Source organism: Carcharodon carcharias, chromosome 22 (genome assembly GCF_017639515.1).
Source record: "Carcharodon carcharias isolate sCarCar2 chromosome 22, sCarCar2.pri, whole genome shotgun sequence".
NCBI lineage: Eukaryota > Metazoa > Chordata > Chondrichthyes > Lamniformes > Lamnidae > Carcharodon > Carcharodon carcharias.
In genome coordinates, this window is record NC_054488.1 from 40,089,586 (window position 1) to 40,111,489 (window position 21,904).

At 42.0% G+C, this 21,904-nt stretch overlaps 1 protein-coding gene across 5 annotated transcripts in view; it reads left to right on the forward strand.

Annotated features, from left to right (window-relative positions):
• The window catches only part of ccdc57 (coiled-coil domain containing 57), a 179,441-nt gene that overhangs the window by 47,583 nt on the left and 109,954 nt on the right, over positions 1-21,904 (forward strand). For all 5 annotated transcript variants that reach the window (XR_005946643.1, XR_005946644.1, XM_041217393.1 and 2 more), the window contains exons 5-6: positions 8,579-8,736; positions 13,274-13,348. Coding sequence is in view for 3 of the 5 variants with exons in the window: in XM_041217393.1 (XP_041073327.1) it covers positions 8,579-8,736; positions 13,274-13,348 (233 nt within the window). In the remaining 2 variants the exon portion in view is untranslated. The remainder of the gene's footprint in view (positions 1-8,578; positions 8,737-13,273; positions 13,349-21,904) is intronic.

Sequence of the window (21,904 nt, forward strand, 5' to 3'; positions counted from 1 at the left end):
TCCCCCTACCTTGCACACTAAAACTATCCCAGTTAATATTTGATTAGTTAAAATCCCCCACTATTACTGCCTTACTATTACACTTCTCTGAAATTTGATTACATATTTGATCCTCTATCTCTCCCTGACTGTTTGGGGGCCTATAGTACTCCCCCAACAGTGTGTTTGCCCCTTTTGTGCTTTTTACTTCTACTCATATGGCCTCATTTGATGATGATCCTTCCTAGATATCATCCCTCCTCACTGCTATAATTGATTCCTTGATCAATATTGCAGCACCCCACCCCCCACTTCTCGCCTGATTACCCTATAACCAGAAATGTTGAGCTGCCAATCCTGCCCTTTTAGCCAAGTCTTGGTCATAGCTATGATATCACCCTCCCACGTGCCTATCTGTCATCAGCTTGTCTGTCTTATTCCTCAGGCTCCTTGCATTAAAATATATTCCATTTAGCCTTACTGAACTCACTCTTTTCTTATCTAGCCTAAATTTCCTCTACCTTCCAGACTCATGTTTACTTGTGTTTTAACTTCTAATTCCATCTCAGTTTCTTTCCCCTCTGAACTACTTTTCATGACACCGCCCCCCCCCCCCCGGATGGAGAGTTTAACAATAATGCCCTTGCACACAACGCGTGTTTGAGAGGAGGAAGTGGCAAGCAAGAGGGAGTGGGAGAGGGAAGTGGTGAAAGGGAGGATTGGTGAGCAAGTGAGTCGGCAAGCAGGAGGTTGATTAGAAAGGGGCAGCATATTTCATTTATATTTTTAAATAATTTTTTATAAAATATTTCATCTATTAATATAGGAATTTAGGAATGAACAGTATTTCAAATTACAGGGTGTAATTTTTTAATAATTTCTATGACGAGAATGGTACTACAGTACCTAACTACAGTTTACATTGGTTGTAATGGTAAAATCTGATTCACTCAATGTTTCATTTAAAGTTGGACTTTTCAGGAATGCAATTACAAAATTAAGGGAGGAATTACTGTAGGCTGAAAGGTATGGAGGGAATAAACGGTAGGAAACATTTAAAAAAAAACGATTTAACATGTTTAACAAAAATACATGCCATTGAGAATAAAATCTCTTAGAAGCAGAGACAGGAGAGATTATCATGGGGAATAAGGAAATGGCAAATATTTTGTGTCTGTCTTCACAGTAGAAGACAGAAGGTACATACCAGAACTAGAGCAGAGAAGAGAAAGGAAAAACTCAGGGGTCTAAAATCTGACAAATCTGATTTGATGGCTTACCTCCTCAAGTTCTCAAAAGAGATAGCTGTAGAGAGAATGGCTGCACTGGCTATGCTTTTTCAAAGTTCCCTAGATTCAGGAACAGTCGCTGCCGATTGAAAGTTAGCAAATATAAAATCTCTATTCCACAAAGGAGGGAGAGAGGAAACAGGGAACTACAGGCCAGTTAGCCTGACATCAGTTATTGGGAAAGTGCTGGAATCTAATATTAAGGAAGTCTTAACAATGCACTTAGAAAAGCATAATAGGATTTTAAAATTTATTTATTCATTTATGGGATGTGGGTGTCACTGGCTAGGCCAGCATTTATTGCCCATCTCTAATTACCCTTGAGAAGGTGATGGTGAGCTGCCTTCTTGAACTTCTGCAGTCCCTCTGGTGTAGGTACACTCACAGCAGTGTTAGGGAGGGAGTTCCAGGATTTTGACCCAGCTACAGTGAAGGAACAGTAATATAGTTCCAAATCAGGATGGTGAGTGGCTTGGAGGGGAAATTCAAGGTAGTGGTGTTCCCATGTGTCTGCTGCCCTTGTCCTTCTAGATGGTAGAGGTCATGAGTTTGGAAGGTGCTGTCTAAGGATGCAGTGCATCTTGTAGATGGTACACACTATGCGTCAGTGGTGGAGGGAGTGAATATTTGTGGATGGACTGCCAATCAAGCGGGCTGCTTTGTCCTGGTTGCTGTCAAGCTTCTTGAGTGTTGTTGGAGCTGCACTCATCCGGGCATGTGGAGAGTATTCCATCACAATCCTGACTTGTGTCTTGTAGATGATGAACAGGCTTTGGGGAGTTAAGAAGTGAGTTACTCGCCACAGAATTCCTAGCCTCAAGTAAATGTGGTTTTACAAAAGGGAAATGATTTTTGACAAATTTGTTAGAATTTTTTGAGGATGTAAGTTGTAGGAAACATAAATGGGAGCCAGTGGATGTATTATACTTGGTTTTCCAAAAATCATTCAATAAGGTGCCACGCAAAACGTTAATACACAAAATTAGACCTCATGGAGTTGCGGCATGGATTGAGGACTGGTTAACAGACTGGAAGCAGAGGGTAGGGATAAATGGGGCATTTTCACATTGGCAGGCTGTGACACATGGATCAGTTCCAAGGCCTCAGCCATTTTTAAATCTATATTAATGACAGAGAAAGAGACAGAGAGTAATATATCCAGGTTTGCTGACGATACGAAGCTAGGTGTGAATGCAAGCTATGAGGAGGACACCAAAGAGGCTGCAAAGACATATAGCCAAGGTTAATTGAGTAGGCAACAGGTTGCCAATGGAGTATAATGCAGAAAGTGTGAGATTATTCACTTTAGTTGTAAGAATAGAAAAGCAGAATATGTTTTAAAGGTGTGAAACTTGTAAATGTTGATGTTCAGAGAGATTTGGATGTACTCGTACAAGGAACACAAAATGTTTAGCGTGCAGGTATAGCAAGCAATTAGGTAGGCAAATGGCATGTTGGCCTTTATTGCAAGGGGATTGGAGTACAAGAATAGTGAGGACTTGCTACAATTGTATAGTGCTTTGGTGAGACTAAACCTGGAATATTGTGTGTAATTTTGGTCTCCAAATTTAAGGAAGGATATAATTGTAGTGAAGGCAGTACAGCAAAGTGTTCTCTAGATTGGTCTCTGGGATAAGAGGGTTGTCATATGATGAGAGGCTGAGTAAATTAGGCCTATATTTTCTGGAGTTTATAAGAATAAAAGGTGATCTCATTGAAACATTCAAGATTCTGAAGAGTTTGACAGAACAGATATTGAGACTTTTTCCACGACAGGGGAACCTAGAACAAGGGGGCACAGTTTCAGGATAAGGAACTGGTTATTTAGGACTGAGATGAGGGGAAATTTCTTTACAATCTTTGCAATTCACTACCCCAGAAAGTTGTGAATGCCCCATCATTGAATGTATCAAAGGCTAAGAGAGACAGATTTTTGGTCCTTCAGGGAATCGGAGGATATTAGGAGAAGGCGGGGGATATTGGGAGAAGGTGGGGAAGTGGAGTTGAAGCCCAAGATCATGTTGAATGGCAGAGCAAGCTCAACTTGTATGGTTTTCTCCAGCTCCTATTCCTTTATTTCTATATAGCATGGGTGTTGCATCTTATCTGTTATGTGATGAAGTAAAATGCATAGCATAAGCAGATGTCTATCATGCTGTTCTATAAATTTGGTGTTGGCTTTATTAAATTGACACGGCTATGTCAACTTACATGACATTGTAACATAGCATAAAATCATAGTATTTGGATTCCTTTGGAATTATTACCTAGAAAAACTGAGCAGGTCTGGCAGCATCGGCGGAGGAGAACAAAGTTGACATTTCGAGTCCTCATGACCCTTCAGCAGAACTAAGTACAAATAGGAGAGGGGTAAAATATAAGCTGGTTTAAGGTAGGGGGGTGGGAGGAGAGAAGTGGGGGAGAGGTGGTTGTAGGGACAAGCAAGCAGTGATAGGAGCAGGTAATCAAAAGATGTCACAGACAAAAGAACAAAGAGGTGTTGAAGGTGGTGATATTATCTAAAAGAATGTGCTAATTAAGAATGGATGGCAGGACGTGCAAGGTACAGCTCTAGTGGGGGTGGGGTTAAATAAGACTAAAAAGGCATAAAAGGTATAGATTTAAAAATAATGGAAATAGGTGGGAAAAGAAAAATCTATATAAATTATTGGAAAAAACAAAAGGGTGGGGGAAGAAACGGAAAGGGGGTGGGGATGGAGGAGGGAGTGCAAGATCTAAAGTTGTTGAATTCAATATTCAGTCCGGAAGGCTGTAAAGTGCCTAGTTGGAAGATGAGGTGCTGTTCCTCCAGTTTGCGTTGAGCTTCACTGGAACAATGCAGCAAGCCAAAGACAGACATGTGGCAAGAGAGCAGGGTGGAGTGTTGAAATGGCAAGCGACAGAGAGGTCTGGGTCATTCTTGCGGACAGACGGAAGGTGTTCTGCAAAGCGGTCGCCCAGTCTGCGTTTGGTCTTTCCAATGTAGAGGAGACTGCGTTGGGAGCAACGAATGCAGTAGACTAAGTTGGGGGAAATGCAAGTGAAATGCTGCTTCACTTGAAAGGAGTGTTTGGGCCTTTGGACGGTGAGGAGAGAGGAAGTGAAGGGGCAGGTGTTGCATCTTTTGTGTATGCATGGGGAGGTGCCGTAGGTAGGGGTTGAGGAGTAGGGGGTGATGGAGGAGTGGACCAGGGTGACCCGGAGGGAACGATCCCTACAGAATGCCGCCGGGTGGGGATGAAGGGAAGATGTGTTTGGTGGTGGCCTCATGCTGGAGTTGGCGGAAATGGCGGAGGATGATCCTTTGAATGCGGAGGTTGGTGGGGTGATAAGTGAGGACAAGGGGGACCCTATCATGTTTCTGGGAGGGAGCAGAAGGCATGAGGGCGGATGAGCGGGAGATGGGCCGGACACAGTTGAGGGCCCTGTCAACGACCGTGGGTGGAAAACCTTGGTTAAGGAAGAAGGAGGGCATGTCAGAGGAACTGTTTTTGAAGGTAGCATCATCAGAATAGATGCGACGGAGGCGAAGGAACTGAGAGAATGGGATGGAGTCCTTACAGGAAGCGGGTGTGAGGAGCTGTAGTCGAGGTAGCTGTGGGAGTCAGTAGGCTTGTAATGGATATTGGTGGACAGTCTATCACAGGAATTGTGACAGAGGGGTCAAGGAAGGGAAGTGTCAGAGATAGACCATGTGAAAATGATGGAGGGGTGGAGATTGGAAGCAAAGTTAATACATTTTCCCAGGTCCCGACGAGAGCATGAAGCAGCACCGAAGTAATCATCGATGTACCAGAGAAAGAGTTGTGGGAGGGGGCCTTTTGCCCTGTTCACCTTCATTGCTTTCCATTTCACTCCTGGTGTTTGACAAGGTGTTTACTAAAGCCCACTTTCACAGCCATATTTCCTTTCTCAGTGACTGTCTCCGTCTCCAACTTACCCCACGTGGATTTCAACTGAAATTCCATCCATCATGTTTCGAACCCACCCAGGATTACAGGTATCTCCGGGACATAAAACGTTTCTCAGACTGCTGTTCCCGTCGCATTCTGAGATCCACACTCAGTGCCATGCGCCACCAAATGAACACACTCGACCTCTCCCTCCAGCAGCACTGACGCACCCTTTTTCAAAACTGCGCGTGCCCCCAGTTTCATTTTATTCTTCGTCTCATCCACGCCTCAACAAGAAACTTTTTCTCTTTCTCTCAAGTGCTAAGGAACGCAAGCTCCAACAACTCATCGACACCAACACCCATCTAGGACCCTCCACCCCTGCCTGTCCCTCCGTCCCCGGCCGTGTATTCACTATACCCCCTGACCTTCCCCTCTCCGACGCTGAACGTTCAGTGCTCAGCAAAGGACTTAGTTTCATGCCCTTACGCCCTCATCTCAATGAATTTCGGGCTCGGCACGATGCTGAACTCTTCTTCTGCCGCCTTCCTCTCCGTGCTCACTTCTTTGGGCAGGAGTCCTCCCCATTCAATGGATCCTTTTACCCACCTCCAATGTTCTCCCTCCACCTGGACCCCTCCCTCTGGATTCTTACCTTCTCTTGATCTTTTCATTGAGAACTGTCGGTGCGACATTAGTTGTCTCAATTTCTCTGCTCCTCTCACCCATTCTAACCTGTCTCTCTCTGAACTTACTGCACTCCATTCTCTCAGGTCCAACCCTGACATTGTCATCAAACCCGCTGACAAGGGTGGTGCTGTTGTTGTCTGGCGCACTAACCTCTACCTCACAGAGGCTGAGCGTCAACTCGTAGACATTTCCTCCTACCTCTCCCTGGACCATGACCCCACCACTGAACAACAAGCCACTGTTTCCAGGACTGTCACTGACTTCATCTCCTCTGGAGATCTTCCTTCCACAGCTTCCAACCTGATAGTCGTCCAACCTCGGAAGGCCCGCTTCTAAACCCTACCCAAAATCCACAAACAGGACTGTCCCGGAAGTCCGATCGTGTCAGCCTGTTCCTGTCCTACGGAACTCATTTCTCGTTATCTTGACTCCATTCTCTCTCCCCTTGTCCAGTCCCTTCCCACCTACATCCGTGACTCCTCTGACACCTTACGTCACATCAACAATTTCCAGTTCCCTGGCCCCAACCGCCTCCTGTTCACCAATCCCTCTACACCTCCATCCTCCACCAGGATGGTCTGAGGGCCCTTAGCTTCTTCCTTGAACAGAGGCCCAAACAATCCCCATCCACCACTACTCTCCTCCGTCTGGCTGAACTTGTTCTCACACTGAACAATTTCAACTCTTCTCACTTCCTCCAAATAAAAGGTGTGGCTATGGGTACCTGCATGGGCCCCAGCTATGCCTGTCTCTTTATGGGTTAAGTGGAACATTCCTTATTCCAGTCCTACTCTGGCCCCCTCCCACAACTCTTTCTCCGGTACATCGATGATTACTTCGGTGCTGCTTCATGCTCTCGTCGGGACCTAGAAAAATTTATTAATTTTGCTTCCAGTCTCCACCCCTCCATCATTTTCACATGGTCCATCTCTGACCCTTCCCTTCCCTTCCTTGACCTCTCTGTCACAATTTCTGGTGATAGTCAGTCCACCAATATCCGTTACAAGCCTACCAACTCCCACAGCTACTTCAACTACAGCTCCTCACACCCCACTGCCTGTAAGGACTCCATCCCATTCTCTCAGTTCCCTCGTCTCCGTTGCATCTGTTCTGATGTTGCTACCTTCAAAAACAGTTCCTCTGACATGTCCTCCTTCTTCCTTAACCAAGGTTTTCCACCCATGGTCGTTGACAGGGCTCTTACCCGTGTCCGGCCCATCTCCCGCGCATCTGCCCTCATGCCTTCTCTTCCCTCCCAGAAACTTGTCCTCACTTATCACCCCACCAACCTCCGCATTCAAAGGATCATCCTCCGCCATATCCGCCAACTCCAGCATGATGCCACTGCCAAACACATCTTCCCTTCAACCCCCCCGGCGGCGTTCCGTAGGGATCGTTCCCTCCCGGTCACCCTGGTCCATTCCTCCATCACACCCTACTGCTCAACCCCCACCTACAGCACCTCCCCATGCATACACAAAAGATGCAACACCTGCCCCTTTACTTCCTCTCTCCTCACCGTCCAAGGGCCCAAACACTCCTTTCAAGTGAAGCAGCATTTCACTTGCATTTCCCCCCACTTAGTCTACTGCATTCGTTGCTCCCAATGCGGTCTTCTCTACATTGGAGAGACCAAACGCAGACTGGGCGACCGCTTTGCAGAACACCTTCCATCTGTCCGCAAGAATGACCCAGACTTCCCTGTCGCTTGCCATTTTAACACTCCACCCTGCTCTCTTGCCTGCATGCCTGTCTTTGGCTTGCTGCATTGTTCCATTGAAGCTCAATGCAAACTGGAGGAACAGCACCTCATCTTCCGACTAGGCACTTTACAGCCTTCCGGACTGAATATTGAATTCAACAACTTTAGATCTTGCACTCCCTCCTCCATCCCCACCCCCTTTCCGTTTCTTCCCCCTCCCTTTTGTTTTTTCCAATAATTTATATAGATTTTTCTTTTCCCACCTATTTCCATTATTTTTAAATCTATACCTTTTATGCCTTTTTAGTCTTAATTAACCCCACCCCCACTAGAGCTGTACCTTGCACGTCCTGCCATCCATTCTTAATTAGCACATTCTTTTAGATAATATCACCACCTTCAACTCCTCTTTGTTCTTTTGTCTGTGACATCTTTTGATTACCTGCTCCTATCACTGCTTGCTTGTCCCTACAACCACCTCTCCCCCACTTCTCTCCTCCCACCCCCCTACCTTAAACCAGCTTATATTTCACCCCTCTCCTATTTGTACTTAGTTCTGTTGAAAGGTCATGAGGACTCGAAATGTCAACTTTGTTCTTCTCCGCCGATGCTGCCAGACCTGCTGAGTTTTTCCAGGTAATTCTGCTTTTGTTTTGGATTTCCAGCATCCGCAGTTTTTTGTTTTTATCTTAGTTTTTAGGTCAACTAGATTTAAAATGGATAAGGAGGGAATCGAAAAGAAGAAATGGGACAAGCAAGGAAGAGGGAGGAGATGACATCAACTTGTATATTTAAAAATATTCAGTTGTATTTAGCTGATGTATGGTTATCTAAGCTCAAACTTCCATGAAAATTCTTTTGAACAATCAATAGTGCAGTTATTTGTGGTTCCACTTTATGTAATGTCTATATCAATTCTTAGCAAGGTGTAGCTGAAAAATGTTATTCTTCGCATATATTGCCATGGCCTAAATATGTTTCTTTATTGTTTTAAATCTATGTTGTCCTATAATTTCCCACTACAGGTGAAACTTCTGTCAAGAGAATTGGAACTTCTGAAGGAGGCAGGAGTAAAGGCTACAGAATCACTTCAAAGGGCAGAGAAAACAAACAGTCAAATGGAGAAAGTGCTTCAAAGAAAAGAGTGTGAATTGAAAGATGTAGTTGCCTTAAAAGAAGTCAGGTTTGTGTTGTATGAAAACGTTTATATATTTTTTAGTTCTTTTAAGATATGATTTACAGACAATATCTATAATCTTCTGGATTTTTTGCGAATGTATGAGGACTTTAGTTGTTTATTTCTGTACATGAAGTTTTTAAAAGAGTTATGAAGATATTTTAGAAGTGTGGAGGATAGTGGTCTTTCACCTCTAGGATCAAAAATAAAATCCAAAGCAAGGGACTTCCTCTCTCTCTTCTCTTCCTCTCTCCTCACCGTCCAAGGGCCCAAACACTCCTTTCAAGTGAAGCAACATTTCACTTGCATTTCCTCCAACTTAGTTTACTGCATTCGTTGCTCCCAATGCGGTCTCCTCTACATTGGAGAGACCAAACTTAAACTGGGCGACCACTTTGCAGAACACCTGCAGTCTGTCCGTAAGAATGACCCAAACCTCCCTGTCGCTTGCCATTTCAACACTCCACCCTGCTCTCTTGCCCACATGTCTGTCCTTGGCTTGCTGCATTGTTCCAGTGAAGCCCAACGCAAACTGGAGGAACAACACCTCATCTTCCGACTAGGCACTTTACAGCCTTCCGGACTGAATATTGAATTCAACAACTTTAGGTCTTGACCTCCCTCCACCATCCCCACCCCCTTTCTGTTTCTTCCCCTTTCCTTTTTTTTTCCAATAAATTATATAGTTTTTTCTTTTTCCCACCTATTTCCATTATTTTTAAATATTTTTAAATCTTTTATGCTTCCCCCACCCCCACTAGAGCTATACCTTGAGTGCCCTACCATCCATTCTTAATTAGCACGTTCGTTTAGATAATATCACCAACTTCGACATCTATATGTTCTTTTGTTCTGCTGTCTGTGACATCTTTTGATGATCTGCTCCTATCACTGCTTTTACCTACAACCACACCACCCCCTCCACTTCTCTCCCCCCCCACCTTAAACCAGCTTATATTTCACCCCTTCCTGGGATTTACCTAGTTCTGTTGAAGGGTCATGAGGACTCAACGTCAACTCTTTTCTTCTCCGCCGATGCTGCCAGACCTGCTGAGTTTTTCCAGGTAATTCTGTTTTTGTTTTGGATTTCCAGCATCCGCAGTTTTTTGTTTTTATTATTATAAGGATAAAATCCAGACTGATGGAATGAAAGTGTAACAATCCTTTTGGAAATGGGTTTGGATGTTCTCGTTCCTGTTTCTGAGGGCATGGACTTACAACTGGCCCTATTAATTGGAAATCTGATTTATAAGTTCAGATGATCGATGTGCGAAATTGATATTTTTTGGAGGTTGGAGCTGTGGCATATTGTTGGGGCAGAACAGAAGGAACTTGAAGCTAACAGAGGCAGAAGTAAAGGCTGAACTGGAAAGAGTTCCATTCACTAGCATGCTCTGGATTCACGGATTACTCTATTTGTTATGGGTATGGAATCTAATGCTTTTATTGATGACTTGGCTCTATCAGCAAACTCTATTAACCAGGTGCCCAATTGAGTGCACTCAAGGTCATCGTGACAAATTGAAGGGATGGGCAAATGTTTAAGAGCGATAATTTATTGTGGATGTAAAAACAAACTACTGTACCACTTCATACTCCTATTAAGTTCCTGCTCAATCACTTCCTTCAGTGCTGAAGGCCTGAGTTTCTCCAGTCTTGCCTCATGATTAAACCGTTTGACACAGATCATTGGCCTTTTAGCTCTTTTCTATACCACTAATAGGGCTTGAAAGCTTCACATCTCATGGTGGGAAAAATTACATGCTGTTCTCGATGTGGAATGCCCAAAGCGCTTCACAACTTCAGCATGATATCTTCCCAAGTTATATTGGACTGATGCTCAGTAATGCAACATTCTATTTACTTTGTTACTTGCTGCTTCATACTGATTAACTATGCTAAGTGCAAAGTTTACTACCTCAACTAGATCTCTTTTAACTTCAGCCAATTCGGTATGATTCATGGAATCGGAAGTAATTGTTAGGCAAGGTAGTGTTTGTTGAGAAAATCAACAAGGTTATATTTTGGGTGTGGAGCCTTTCTCAAAACTCTTTGCCAAAACTTTTGGCAGACTCTGTACTCACATTGTTAATTTATCCGTTCACCCCACAGATGTTTCCCGAACTGCTGAGCAACCCAAGCCTCCTCTGTTTTTATTTTATATTTCCAGTATTTGCAGTTTTTTAACTTTTCGATCATTCATGGAGTACAAGTGTTATTCATTTTCATTTCCCTTGTGTAGTACCTTGTACAACTCAGCTTTGAATTTCATTTGCTACAGTTCTGCCCCCCAAAATATACCTATTTGTGTCATATTGACTGACATTGAACATTACACTAGGAATGTTTTGGCGTAGCCTGGGAGAGGTGAAAAACCAGATAAAAACTCTGACCAATTTGGGAAGAATAATCTGGAAAATTCTGCTACAGTTTTAATCCAGACGTTTTTTGTAGAATTACCCTTCTTTCAATTTAGTGTCATCTTTGAATTAAAACTGTTTACATTGAGTTTATGAATCCACAGCTTTGATATAAAATTAGAAATAGTAGAAACCCTAGCACTGATTGCTGGTACATTCACAAAAGTACTGCTTTCCCTTTGCCTAGCTTCATCACCTCCCCCACCACACCCCCAAGAAGTAACTATTGCTTAATTCTCTTATACCAGTTTCTTATCTGTAGTCCAGGTTTTATCTTGGGGAGCTTGGGGAGTGTAGTTGATGCCCAAGCTCAGCCATGATCATACTGATTGGCGGAGCAGGTTCAATGTCTCATATGGTCTACTGCTGTTAGCCCTTGTGTTCTTGTGTAAGCATTGTACAGTTAAAGAAAAAATATATACCTTTTTGTTGTATATTGGTTGACATTGAGCATTACACTGGGAAACTTTTGAACAAAGTGTTTTAGAGTAGCCTAGAGTAGAGTAGGGGAGAAGTGAAAAACCAGATAAAAGCCCTGACCAATTTGAGGAAAAATGACCTGGAAAATTATTCTTCTCCATCTAGTCCAGGAGACCTGATCAATGTGATACTGTACATATCTTCATACAAGGTGATCTCCTCCATTATGAGAAATAGGATTCAGCTTGTGGTCTATTCTGATTTAGCTGATTTCAGCAGGTGTACCATAGTTGGCCAGTACATTGGGAAGATGAGGGATTCCTATTCTGGAAGTTTGCATATGGACATTGGGTGAGGACAGGAATGGGTTTAATTGTAATTTCTATCCATCCTTCCTCTCTAAGTTCAAATAGCTCACTATTGCTTACTGTCAAATGTCACACAAGATTTGATAGCCACTTGTGAGAACCACTGGCATGCATGGAACAGCATGGGACACTGCCTTCATGAGGAGAGAGAAGATATTTGGGGAGGCAAGCTCAAATACGAAATTGATCTGAAAACAGTGATTTATGTTCATCTACATCTGTGTATTGTAATACTAATGACTATTGGGCTCTTGACCTGTTGCTGGCAGATTTCAGTCACTGAGGACTGTCTGCTGATTTCAGTTAGTGGATTAGCATAACAATTATTAATCATTTCATATCTTTTCAACTAATCACATTTATACTCTTGAGTAAACTATAAACTGTTTGCTATTGCAGCAACGTTTCATTCAATTATGTTGCAAAATTCCTTTGCCAGAGACTGAAGGGATTACAATGGGCAGAATTTTCTGCTTGTCAGGCGGGTGGGCCCGACACAATCTCCGGTGGGCGGGGAGCTGATCCCTGCTGGAGAAGCGGGCCCCGCCGCCATTTTATGTGGGTGGGCCAATTAAGGCCCACCCAGTGTGACATCTGGCGGAAAGCACTATGCGCTTCCTGTACAGGCGGGGGGATTCCCCAAAAGCGAGAGTGCACTCTTTCGTGCATGCACATGAAAGAGCGCACATCTCCCTGAGGTTAAGTATTGCCTCAGGGAAATCACTGACACTTTTAAAAAGATTAAAAATAGAAAAAAAAAACCTTAAGTCCCCCTCATGTGACAATGTCACATGAAATGGGACATGTTCATAAATTAGAGTAAAACTTTATTAAACTGTTTAAAACCCTGTCTGAAACCTCATCCTGCCCATGGATGAGGTTTCATGTTTTTTCTATTCCCTGCTGGGGCTCCTGGCCTGCCCGCCAACCTTTAAGGTTGGATGGGCAGGTCCTTTAATTGTTTAAATGATCCTGTCAATGGCCTCAAATGGCCATTGACAGGTTGGCGGGCGCACAGCTGATTTTGCTGTGCCCCTGCCTTCCTGAAAATTTAAATGGGGCGGGATGACATTGGGGGGAACCCCTGACATCATCCTGTGTCATTTCACGCAATGGCGAGCGGGCCCCGCCCCCTGCTCACCGACAGCAAAATTCTGCCCAATGAGTTATGAATGCTCCAGCATTAAGGTCATAAAGCTGTGATTTTAAAATGTTACTATCCTTGCAAAGCAAAATGGAAGCTCCATTTTCTTTCAAAGTTTTGAGCTTGTTAGACCTTAGAGTGAATCTGTAGAAATCAGGAAGCTTTATATATTCTGAGTTTCTCTTTATCAGGATAAAAGAACTGGAGGGCAAAGTCAATAGAATGGAAATTAAATTGAAAAAAGAAGAAGAAATATTCCAACGCAAGTAAGTAAATGTATTAAAATTTATATTCCTGAATCATCAATTAGTATGCATCATGTGAAATACAGAATCCTTATGTAACAGGACAGAAGAGATGACCTGATAAAAGATTGTATTGTTAAAATTGTCGAGTTTATTTAGAAAACAACCCCTATTCCCATAAATATTTCAAACATTGTGGTTAAAAATACATGCCTATGATTTTAAAATGTTAGCATGTGGCAGGCAACTTAAAGTGCTAGGCTGCAGTATAAATATCACCCCATAGTAATTCAAATTTATAGAATATTTTAAAAGTCATAATTAATGACGTAGAATTGAATTTCACACATATTATCCTAAAAGAAATGGGAGTGGAAGAACAGACCTGCATTTACATAGTGTCTTTCACATCACAAAATGTCTTAGGACATAGGAGCAGGAGTAGGTCATTCAACTTTTCGAGCCTGTTCCGACGTTCAATAAGATCATGGCTGATCTGCTTGTGGTCTCAACTCCACTTTCCTGTCTTCCTCTCTCATAACCCTTGACTCCATTGTCTATCAAAATCCTATCTAACTCTGCCTTGAGTAAATTCAATGTCCCAATCTCCACTGTTTTCTGGGGAAGAGAATTCCACATACTAATGACCCTCAGAGAAAAATATTCTCCTCTCCGTTTTAAAAGGGCGACCTCTTATTCTTAAACTGTGTCCCCTAGTTCTAGTCTCATCCACAAGAGGAAACCTCTTTCCTGTATTTACCCTATCAAGTCCCCTCAGGATCTTATATGTTTCATTAAGATCACCTCTCATTCTTCTAAACATCATATGCCCAACCTGTTCAACCTTTCATCTTATGATAAGCCCTTCATCCCAGGAATCAGTCAAGCGAACCTTCTTAGAACTGCTTCTAACACAATTATGCCCTTTTTCAAATAAAGAGACCAAAACTGTACACGGTAATTCAGCTGTGGTCTCACCAAGGGCCTGTACAGCTGCAGTAAAGCTTCCCCACTCTTATATTCCATTCTCCTAGCAATTAACACTGACATTCTACTTACCTTCCTAATCAGCAGCTGTACCTGTATACAATTTTTTGTGATTCAGGTACCAGGACACACAGGTCCCTCTGTACTGCGAAATTCTGCAATCTCTCTCCATTTAAATAGCATACTCTTTTTCTATTCTTCCTGCCAAAATGGAAAAGTTCACATTTTCCCATATTCTGCTCCATCTGCCAAATTTTTGCCCACTTACTTAACCTCTCAAAATCCCTTTGCAAACTCTCTACATCCTCTTGACAACTTACTTTCCCACCTATCTTGGTATCGTCAGCAAATTTAACGACCATACATTCAGTCCCGATATCCAAGTCACTGATGTAGAATGTAAATATTTGAGGCCCCAGCAGCGATCCCTGTGGCACACCTCTATTTACAGCTTGCCAACCCAGGAATTATCCATTTATCCCTACTGTCTGCTTCCTGTTAGCTAAACAATCCTTTATTCATGCTAATATGTTACCCCTACACCATGAGCCCTTAATTTATTTAGTAACCTTTGTGTGGCACCTGATCAAATGGCTTTTAGAAATCCAAGTACACCACATCTCCAGGTTCCCGTTTATTCACATTGTTTTTTTGAGGAAATAACAAGCAATCGTAAATTAGTTAAACATGATTTCCCTTTCACAAAGCCATGTTCACTCTTCCTGATCACATTCTAAATATCCTGCTATGACCTCCTTAATAGTGAATTCTAGCACTTTCCCTATGACAGATATTAGGCTAACTGGCCCATATTTTCTGCTTCCTATCTCCCTCCTTTCTTGAATAAAAGTGTTACATTAGCTATTTTCCAATCTGACTGGACCCTTCAGAATCTAGGGAAGTTTGGAAGATTATAATCAATGTCTTTATTATATTTGCAGCCACTTTTTTTAAGACCCTAGGATGCAGGCCAATTGGTCCTGGAGACTTGTCAGCCTTTAGGTGTATTAGTTTTGGCAGCACCTTTTCCTTGGCGAAGGTGATTGTTTTAAGCTCCTCCCTCCCTTTCACATTTTGATTTTTCAAGTGTCTTTGGGAAGTTTTCTAAATCTTCTACATTGAAGACAGACACATTCAACGTCTCCACTATTTCCTTGTTTTCCATTATCAGTTCTCTAGACTCTCTTTCTAGAGAATTAAAACTTGCTTTAGTCACTCTTTTCTATTTAGATACTTGTAAAAACACCTTAAGCATTTCAGAGCCAGTGTAACAGGCATGGTAATCAATTTATGCACAAGGTCCAGCAAAAAGAGAGAAATAATCAGTTAATCTGCTTTGGTAGTGGTGTTTGAGGGATCGGAGTTGGCCAGGACAGAACTCCATTTTTCCTTTACCAGTCGTGCCATGGGCTCTTTTACATTCACCTAAAAGACAAATAGGACTTGGGTCTAACATTTCTTCAACAAACCAACCCTTGACCCCCTCTGTCTTTTTAAACTTCCATCCATCTCCAATTTCCCTTTCCTCTCCAACATCTTTGAATGTGCTGTCACCTCCCAAACCTGTGCTCATCTTTCCCAGAACTCCATGTTTGAAACGCTCCAATAAGATTTCTGCCCTTGCCATAGCTGTGCTCAGCTTATCTACAACCTATAACATGGTCAACCACACCTCCAATGCCTCTCCTCCCTCGCCAGCTGGGTGGGACTCCACTTGCCTGGAGTCTTACCTATTTAGTCATAGCTAAAGAATCACCTACAATAGCTTCTCATCCCACTCCTGCACCATTGCCTTTGCTGACCCTCAATTTAGAGAAGGTGGAGAGATTGAGAGAGGTGGTGGTGAGGTAGAGTTCTTTGTTGTCATTGTACACATGAAACCTGATGTTGTATTTTCAACGATGTCACCAAGGGACAGCATGAAAATGAGAAATAGGAGAGGATCCTATCCTTGATCCTCTCCTGTTTCTCATCTTCATGCTGCCCCTTGATAACATAATTGAAAACGCGACATCAGGTTTCATGTGTACAATGACAACAAACAACTCTATCTCACTACCACCTCTCTCGACCCCTCCACATTCTCTAAATTGGCACTGAAGTATCAACCTGGATTATGTGCTCAAATTCTGGAGTAATGGCTTTCTGACTCAGGAGGTGAGAGAGTGCCACTGAGTTATCTTGCACTGGAAATCTAGCTTTCCGTCTCAAAGATCAAGTGTTATTCAAAGTACATTGGTCATGTGTGTAATGCACCAGTTCTCAGCTCTTGGCAAGATTTCTGGTGTTTAATCAGTTGCTGAGTGTCTCAGCATAGTGGGTGTTGTGGGGCAGATGCCACTTAGTAGCTGTTCACCGAAGGATGTTGACATTAAAGTCATCAATAGGATTATAACTCAAGTTAACAGCTAACCCTGATTTCCAGGAATTTGAATGGAACGAAAAATATTGATACAGGGAAATAAAAAAAAAGTCCTTTACTTTTGTACTGGATTCAGACTGTTGTGACTGCAATGGGAAACTTGCTTTTGAGTCTTATAATAGGTCAGATTCTCACTAACCCACTTTAATATGATATTATGCAAGCAGTAATTAGGTTAATAGCTCACAGATTGACGTGGACTTCAGTGCTGCCTTTGTCATTTTAACACTATGCGGTAATCATTCTACCGAAGTAGGACAATATTTTTATGAAAAATGTTTAAGACATGAAATAGTTTTATTAGAAATGTGTTTAATAATTTTATGACTATAAAAATATTTTTTTAACAAAACTGAAATCACAGAGCAATACATCAAATATGATAGGTAAACACCATAGTAGTTTGGTATCCTCCCGGATATATTCTAATATTTTGTGAACTGTTCAAAGACTTGGTGGGCTCCCTGAGATTCAGTGAGTAGTTCAACCACACAGGTTCTAGTTCACTCAGTTTTGTAATCTTTAATTCATCCCAGCTGGAGTAACAATGGCAATGAAGCACAGTGAGTTTAAGTCCCCTCAAACTAATGAGGGGAAAATCAACCAGTGTTTCCATTATTATTTGCTATCGAGGAACTTGTGCTAGAAGTGCTAATGTATGGATGTTGATTGAGGTACTTGAGATATCCAGCACCTGTGGAACAGCATGGCAGCAGGGATTTTAGTATATTCAGCAGGAGAGATAAGGGGAGAAAACTAAACTACATTAAAAATCACTAAGTGGTATCATAGCTCATTCATACTACCACCATAACAAAATTGGCAAGCAGAAAAAGCCAAATCCATGCCTCTGAGTGTGAAGATTTTTTTTTGAAAAATATACTTTATTCATAAAATAAGTCTGGAAGAACATTACAAAACATTTCTAAATCTCCATCACAAAAAGTGCAATCAGATTCAACTTTTACACATGGATCACGAGGTGCTTCAATATAATCAATGAATATTATAGTCATTTCAAAATGGTCATTACAGACAATACAATGATATTGGAGTTATCAACATACGTCAGGTTGCACTCTGAGGTGCTTCAATACAATTCTAATACAATTAGTATTCAATGCATACATTCCTTGTGAGCCATACAGCCCGAGGGGCCTATACCTTTCCCAGTTCTTTGGCGTACTATGGCAGAAAGGTCTTAGACAGTGAACTTTCCCCATCGTGCCTTTGCGGCGGCTTTAGTGCGTCCCTCAGCACGTAGCCCTGGACCTTGGAATGTGCCAGTCTGCAACACTCGGTTGGGGACAACTCTTTGCACTAGAAGACCAACAAGTTTTGGGCAGACCAAAGAGCGTTTTTCACTGAGTTGATGATCCTCCAGCTGCAGTTGATGTTTGTCTTGGTGTGTGTCCCTGGGAACAGCCCGTAGAGCACAAAGTCCTGTGTCACTGCGCTGCTTGGGATGAACCTTGAAGAAACCATGGCATTTCTCTCCAGACCTTCTTTGCAAAGGCCCAATCCACAAGGAGGTGAACAACGGTCTCGTCCCGACCACAGCCACCTCGAGGGCAACCTGCAGAGGGTGTGTTGGAAGGTTCTGATGGGGAGGGCCTTTCTCGCCACCAGCCAAGCCACATCTTGGTGCTTGTTGGAAAGTTCTGACAATGAGGCATTCTCCCAAATGACTTTGACAGTCTGCTCGGGGAACCATCCGACAGGATCCACCATCTCCTGCCTCTGAGTGTGAAGATCATGCATTCAAGCCTCACTGAGACTGGACTGATACTTCAGTGCAGTATAGAGCTAGCACTGTACTGTTGGAAGTTCCATTTTAAGATGAAATGTTAAAACGAGGCCCCCCCAGGATAGATAATAAAGATATTACAGTGCTTAGCCTGTGCCCTGGCCTACATTTATCCTTCAATGTTTATCTGGCCATTTATTTGTGCAGAATTTAGCTGCCTTATTTCTCTATGTTACAATAGAGCCTACACTTGAAAGTCCTTTACTGGCTATAAATTACTTTGGGATCCGAGCATATGTGCAAACATATATACACATTAGGAGTAGACCTCTTGGCTCCTCGAGCTTGCTCAGCCATTTGATAATGGCTAATCTAATTGTGGCCTTAACTTTACTTTCCTGTCTACCTTTTGCACTTTCTTACCTTTTTTTACCTTCCTGCATAGCCTTTGACTCTCTTATCAAACAAGAATCTATCTAATTCAGCCTTAAAAATATTCAATGACCCTGTTTCCCTGGGAAAGAGAGTTCCATAGACCAACAACCCTCTGAGAGATACAATTTCTCCTCATCCCCTCTTAAATGGGGGCCACTTATTTTTAAACTCTGTCATCTAGTTCTAGCCTCTCTCATAAGGGGAAACATCCTCTCAACATCAACCCTGTCAAGTTCCCTTGGTGTCTTAAATATTTCAATAAAATCACCTCTCATTGTTCCAAACTCCAATGGATACAGGCCCAACCTGTCCAACTTTTCTCATGTGATAAGCTCTTCATCTCAGGAATCAGTAGAGTGAACTTTCTCCTAACTGCTTCTAATGCAATTAAATATTTTCTTAAGTAAAGCGACCAAAACTGTACACAGGACTCCAGATGTGGTCTCACTAATGCACTATACTACTGTAGCAAACTTCCTTACTTTTATATTATATTCCCCTAGCAATAACAACAACATTCCGTTTGCCTTCCTCATCACTTGCTGCACCTGCATACTAACTTTTTCTGATTCATGTACCAGGACACCCAGATCCCTCTGTATGTAGAGTTCTGCAATCTCTCTCCATTTAAATGATACACTGCTTCTCTCTCCATCTAAAAAATATACTGCTTTCTCTCTCCATTTAAATAATATACTGCTTTAATGCCAATATATTATCAGGATGTCCTGAGGACCTGAACTTAATTGTGCTGTGTCACAAAAAGGTTGATTGCAAAATTAGTAACTTAATTCACTTAATGAGTGACCATATTGTCAAAGGGACGAGAAGATCTGAGCTCTCTACTTTTCAAGAAAGCTGAGGGCCGATGAGAATGAATAAGTAAATGATCATCACTTATTACTGCATGTTTTTGAAGCTTATTTGTTAGTGCTATAACAGGTTGTGGAAACAAATTGTCTCCTTTCTCCTTTGACCAGGGAATGGTTATTATTAATGTGGGGGAAGGAAGCAACAATTTTTTAAAAAATATGTAAAATTATTGTGTTGATCTTAAAATTGTCACATGCATCATTGTTGTCATTCAGTTACTTACCTATTCTATCACGCTAATTGTCACCTGTGCCAAAAATTTGTAAGTTCAAGTACCATTTGAGTGCTTATCCTTAGCTGATATTTAAGCCCACGTACATTGTGGAAGATGCCAGTTTTTAGATGGAATGTTAGATTGTGGCTCCCTCACGTCAACCTTAAAATCCCATGTCCTCATGTTGGCCTGATCAATTTTCAGCTCTCAACCAACATTGCATAACCAGATTAGCTTAGTTGCTGTTTGTGTGATGTTGTACTTAAAGCAGGTCAAGGTTTATTTACCTAACAGCAGTAAATGTAATTCATTTGCATGCAGAGTTCCTTAGGACATTTTTGAAAGGTGTTTATTTACTGTTAGACTTATAATTGGAAGTCTTATCCTCCGATCTAGTCTTAGTTTCTAGGGGTAAAAACAAAAAACTGCGGATGCTGGCAATCCAAAACAAAAACAGAACTACCTGGAAAAACTCAGCAGGTCTGGCAGCATCGGCGGAGAAGAAAAGAGTTGACGCTTCGAGTCCTCATGACCCTGTCGAAGGGTCATGAGGACTCGAAGCGTCAACTCTTTTCTTCTCCGCTGATGCTGCCAGACCTGCTGAGTTTTTCCAGGTAATTTTGTTTTAGTTTCTAGGTGTTGATTTCTGAAATAAATTCTACACCATTTGTTAAACAGTTTTTTGTGAGGTTCATTTTGATCGGATTTTAATCTGGAGAAGCTTGTTGAAAATACTATCAAATGTGTTAGTTTCAAACTTCCAACATTATTCTGCTTTTTATGTACACTAGTGACAGGGAAGGAGAAGCCCCTGCCCAATGAAGTAACTGACAAATTTATGACAAAGTTGACCTAAACTTACAAGAGAGATCAGCTTCTGAGCCTGTTACACCAAATGGAAGAGGTAGCTTCTTGAGAATAGGAATGTGGAATATAAAGACTTTGTATCAGGTGGGAAAGCTTGATATTTGACTTATTAGGACTTGCAGAAGTAAGATGGTTAGAATCTTGTCTGATTGTAAAGAAGAATCCTGTGCTTTGTTTTTCACCACCTGAGAAATATAAGAATGGAGTAGGAATCCTAGTAAAAATAAGATACAGGAGATCAGGTTAAAGTCATTGGCCAATCTCAGAAAGAGTGATCATGATTACGATCAAAGGAAAGCATTTTGACCTGGCTGTCAAACAAGTTTCTGTCCTGACACAAGATCACAGTGAGCAGGAAATAGAGGCATTTTATAGTGACATCTTGAAGTGTTATGCTCAAGTTAAATCAATTGATGTGGCAATTGTAATAGGAGACTTAAATGCTAAAATTGATGAAGGAACCTTAGGAACGCATGTCGATTAACATGGTCTTGGATTGAGAAATGAAAGAGAGAAACTGATACAATTTTGCCAAGGAAATGATCTAATGGTGGAAAACATCTTTAAGCAACCAAAAAGAAAACTGTCCATTTAATAAGATCATGGCTGATTTGATAGTTGTCTGAAACCTACATGTCACCTAACCCGATAACCTATCACACCTTTGCTTACCAAGAATCTATCTGCCCCTGCCATAAAAATATTCAAAGACTCTGCTTCCACCACCTTTTCAGGAAGAGTATACCCAAGACTAATGACCCTCTGAGTGAAAAAAATTCACCTCATCTCTGTTTTAAATGGGCGACCACTGATTTTTAAACAGTGACCCTTAATTCTAGGTTTTTCCACAAGAAGAAACATCCTTGCCGCATCCACCTTGGCAAGACCCCTCAGGATCTTATATGTTTCAATGAAGTCGCCTCTTACTCTTCTAAACTCCAGTGGATACAAGTCTAGTCTGTCTAACCTTTCCTCATAAGACAACCACTCATTCCAGGTATTAGTCTGGTAAAGCTTCGCTGAACTGCTTCC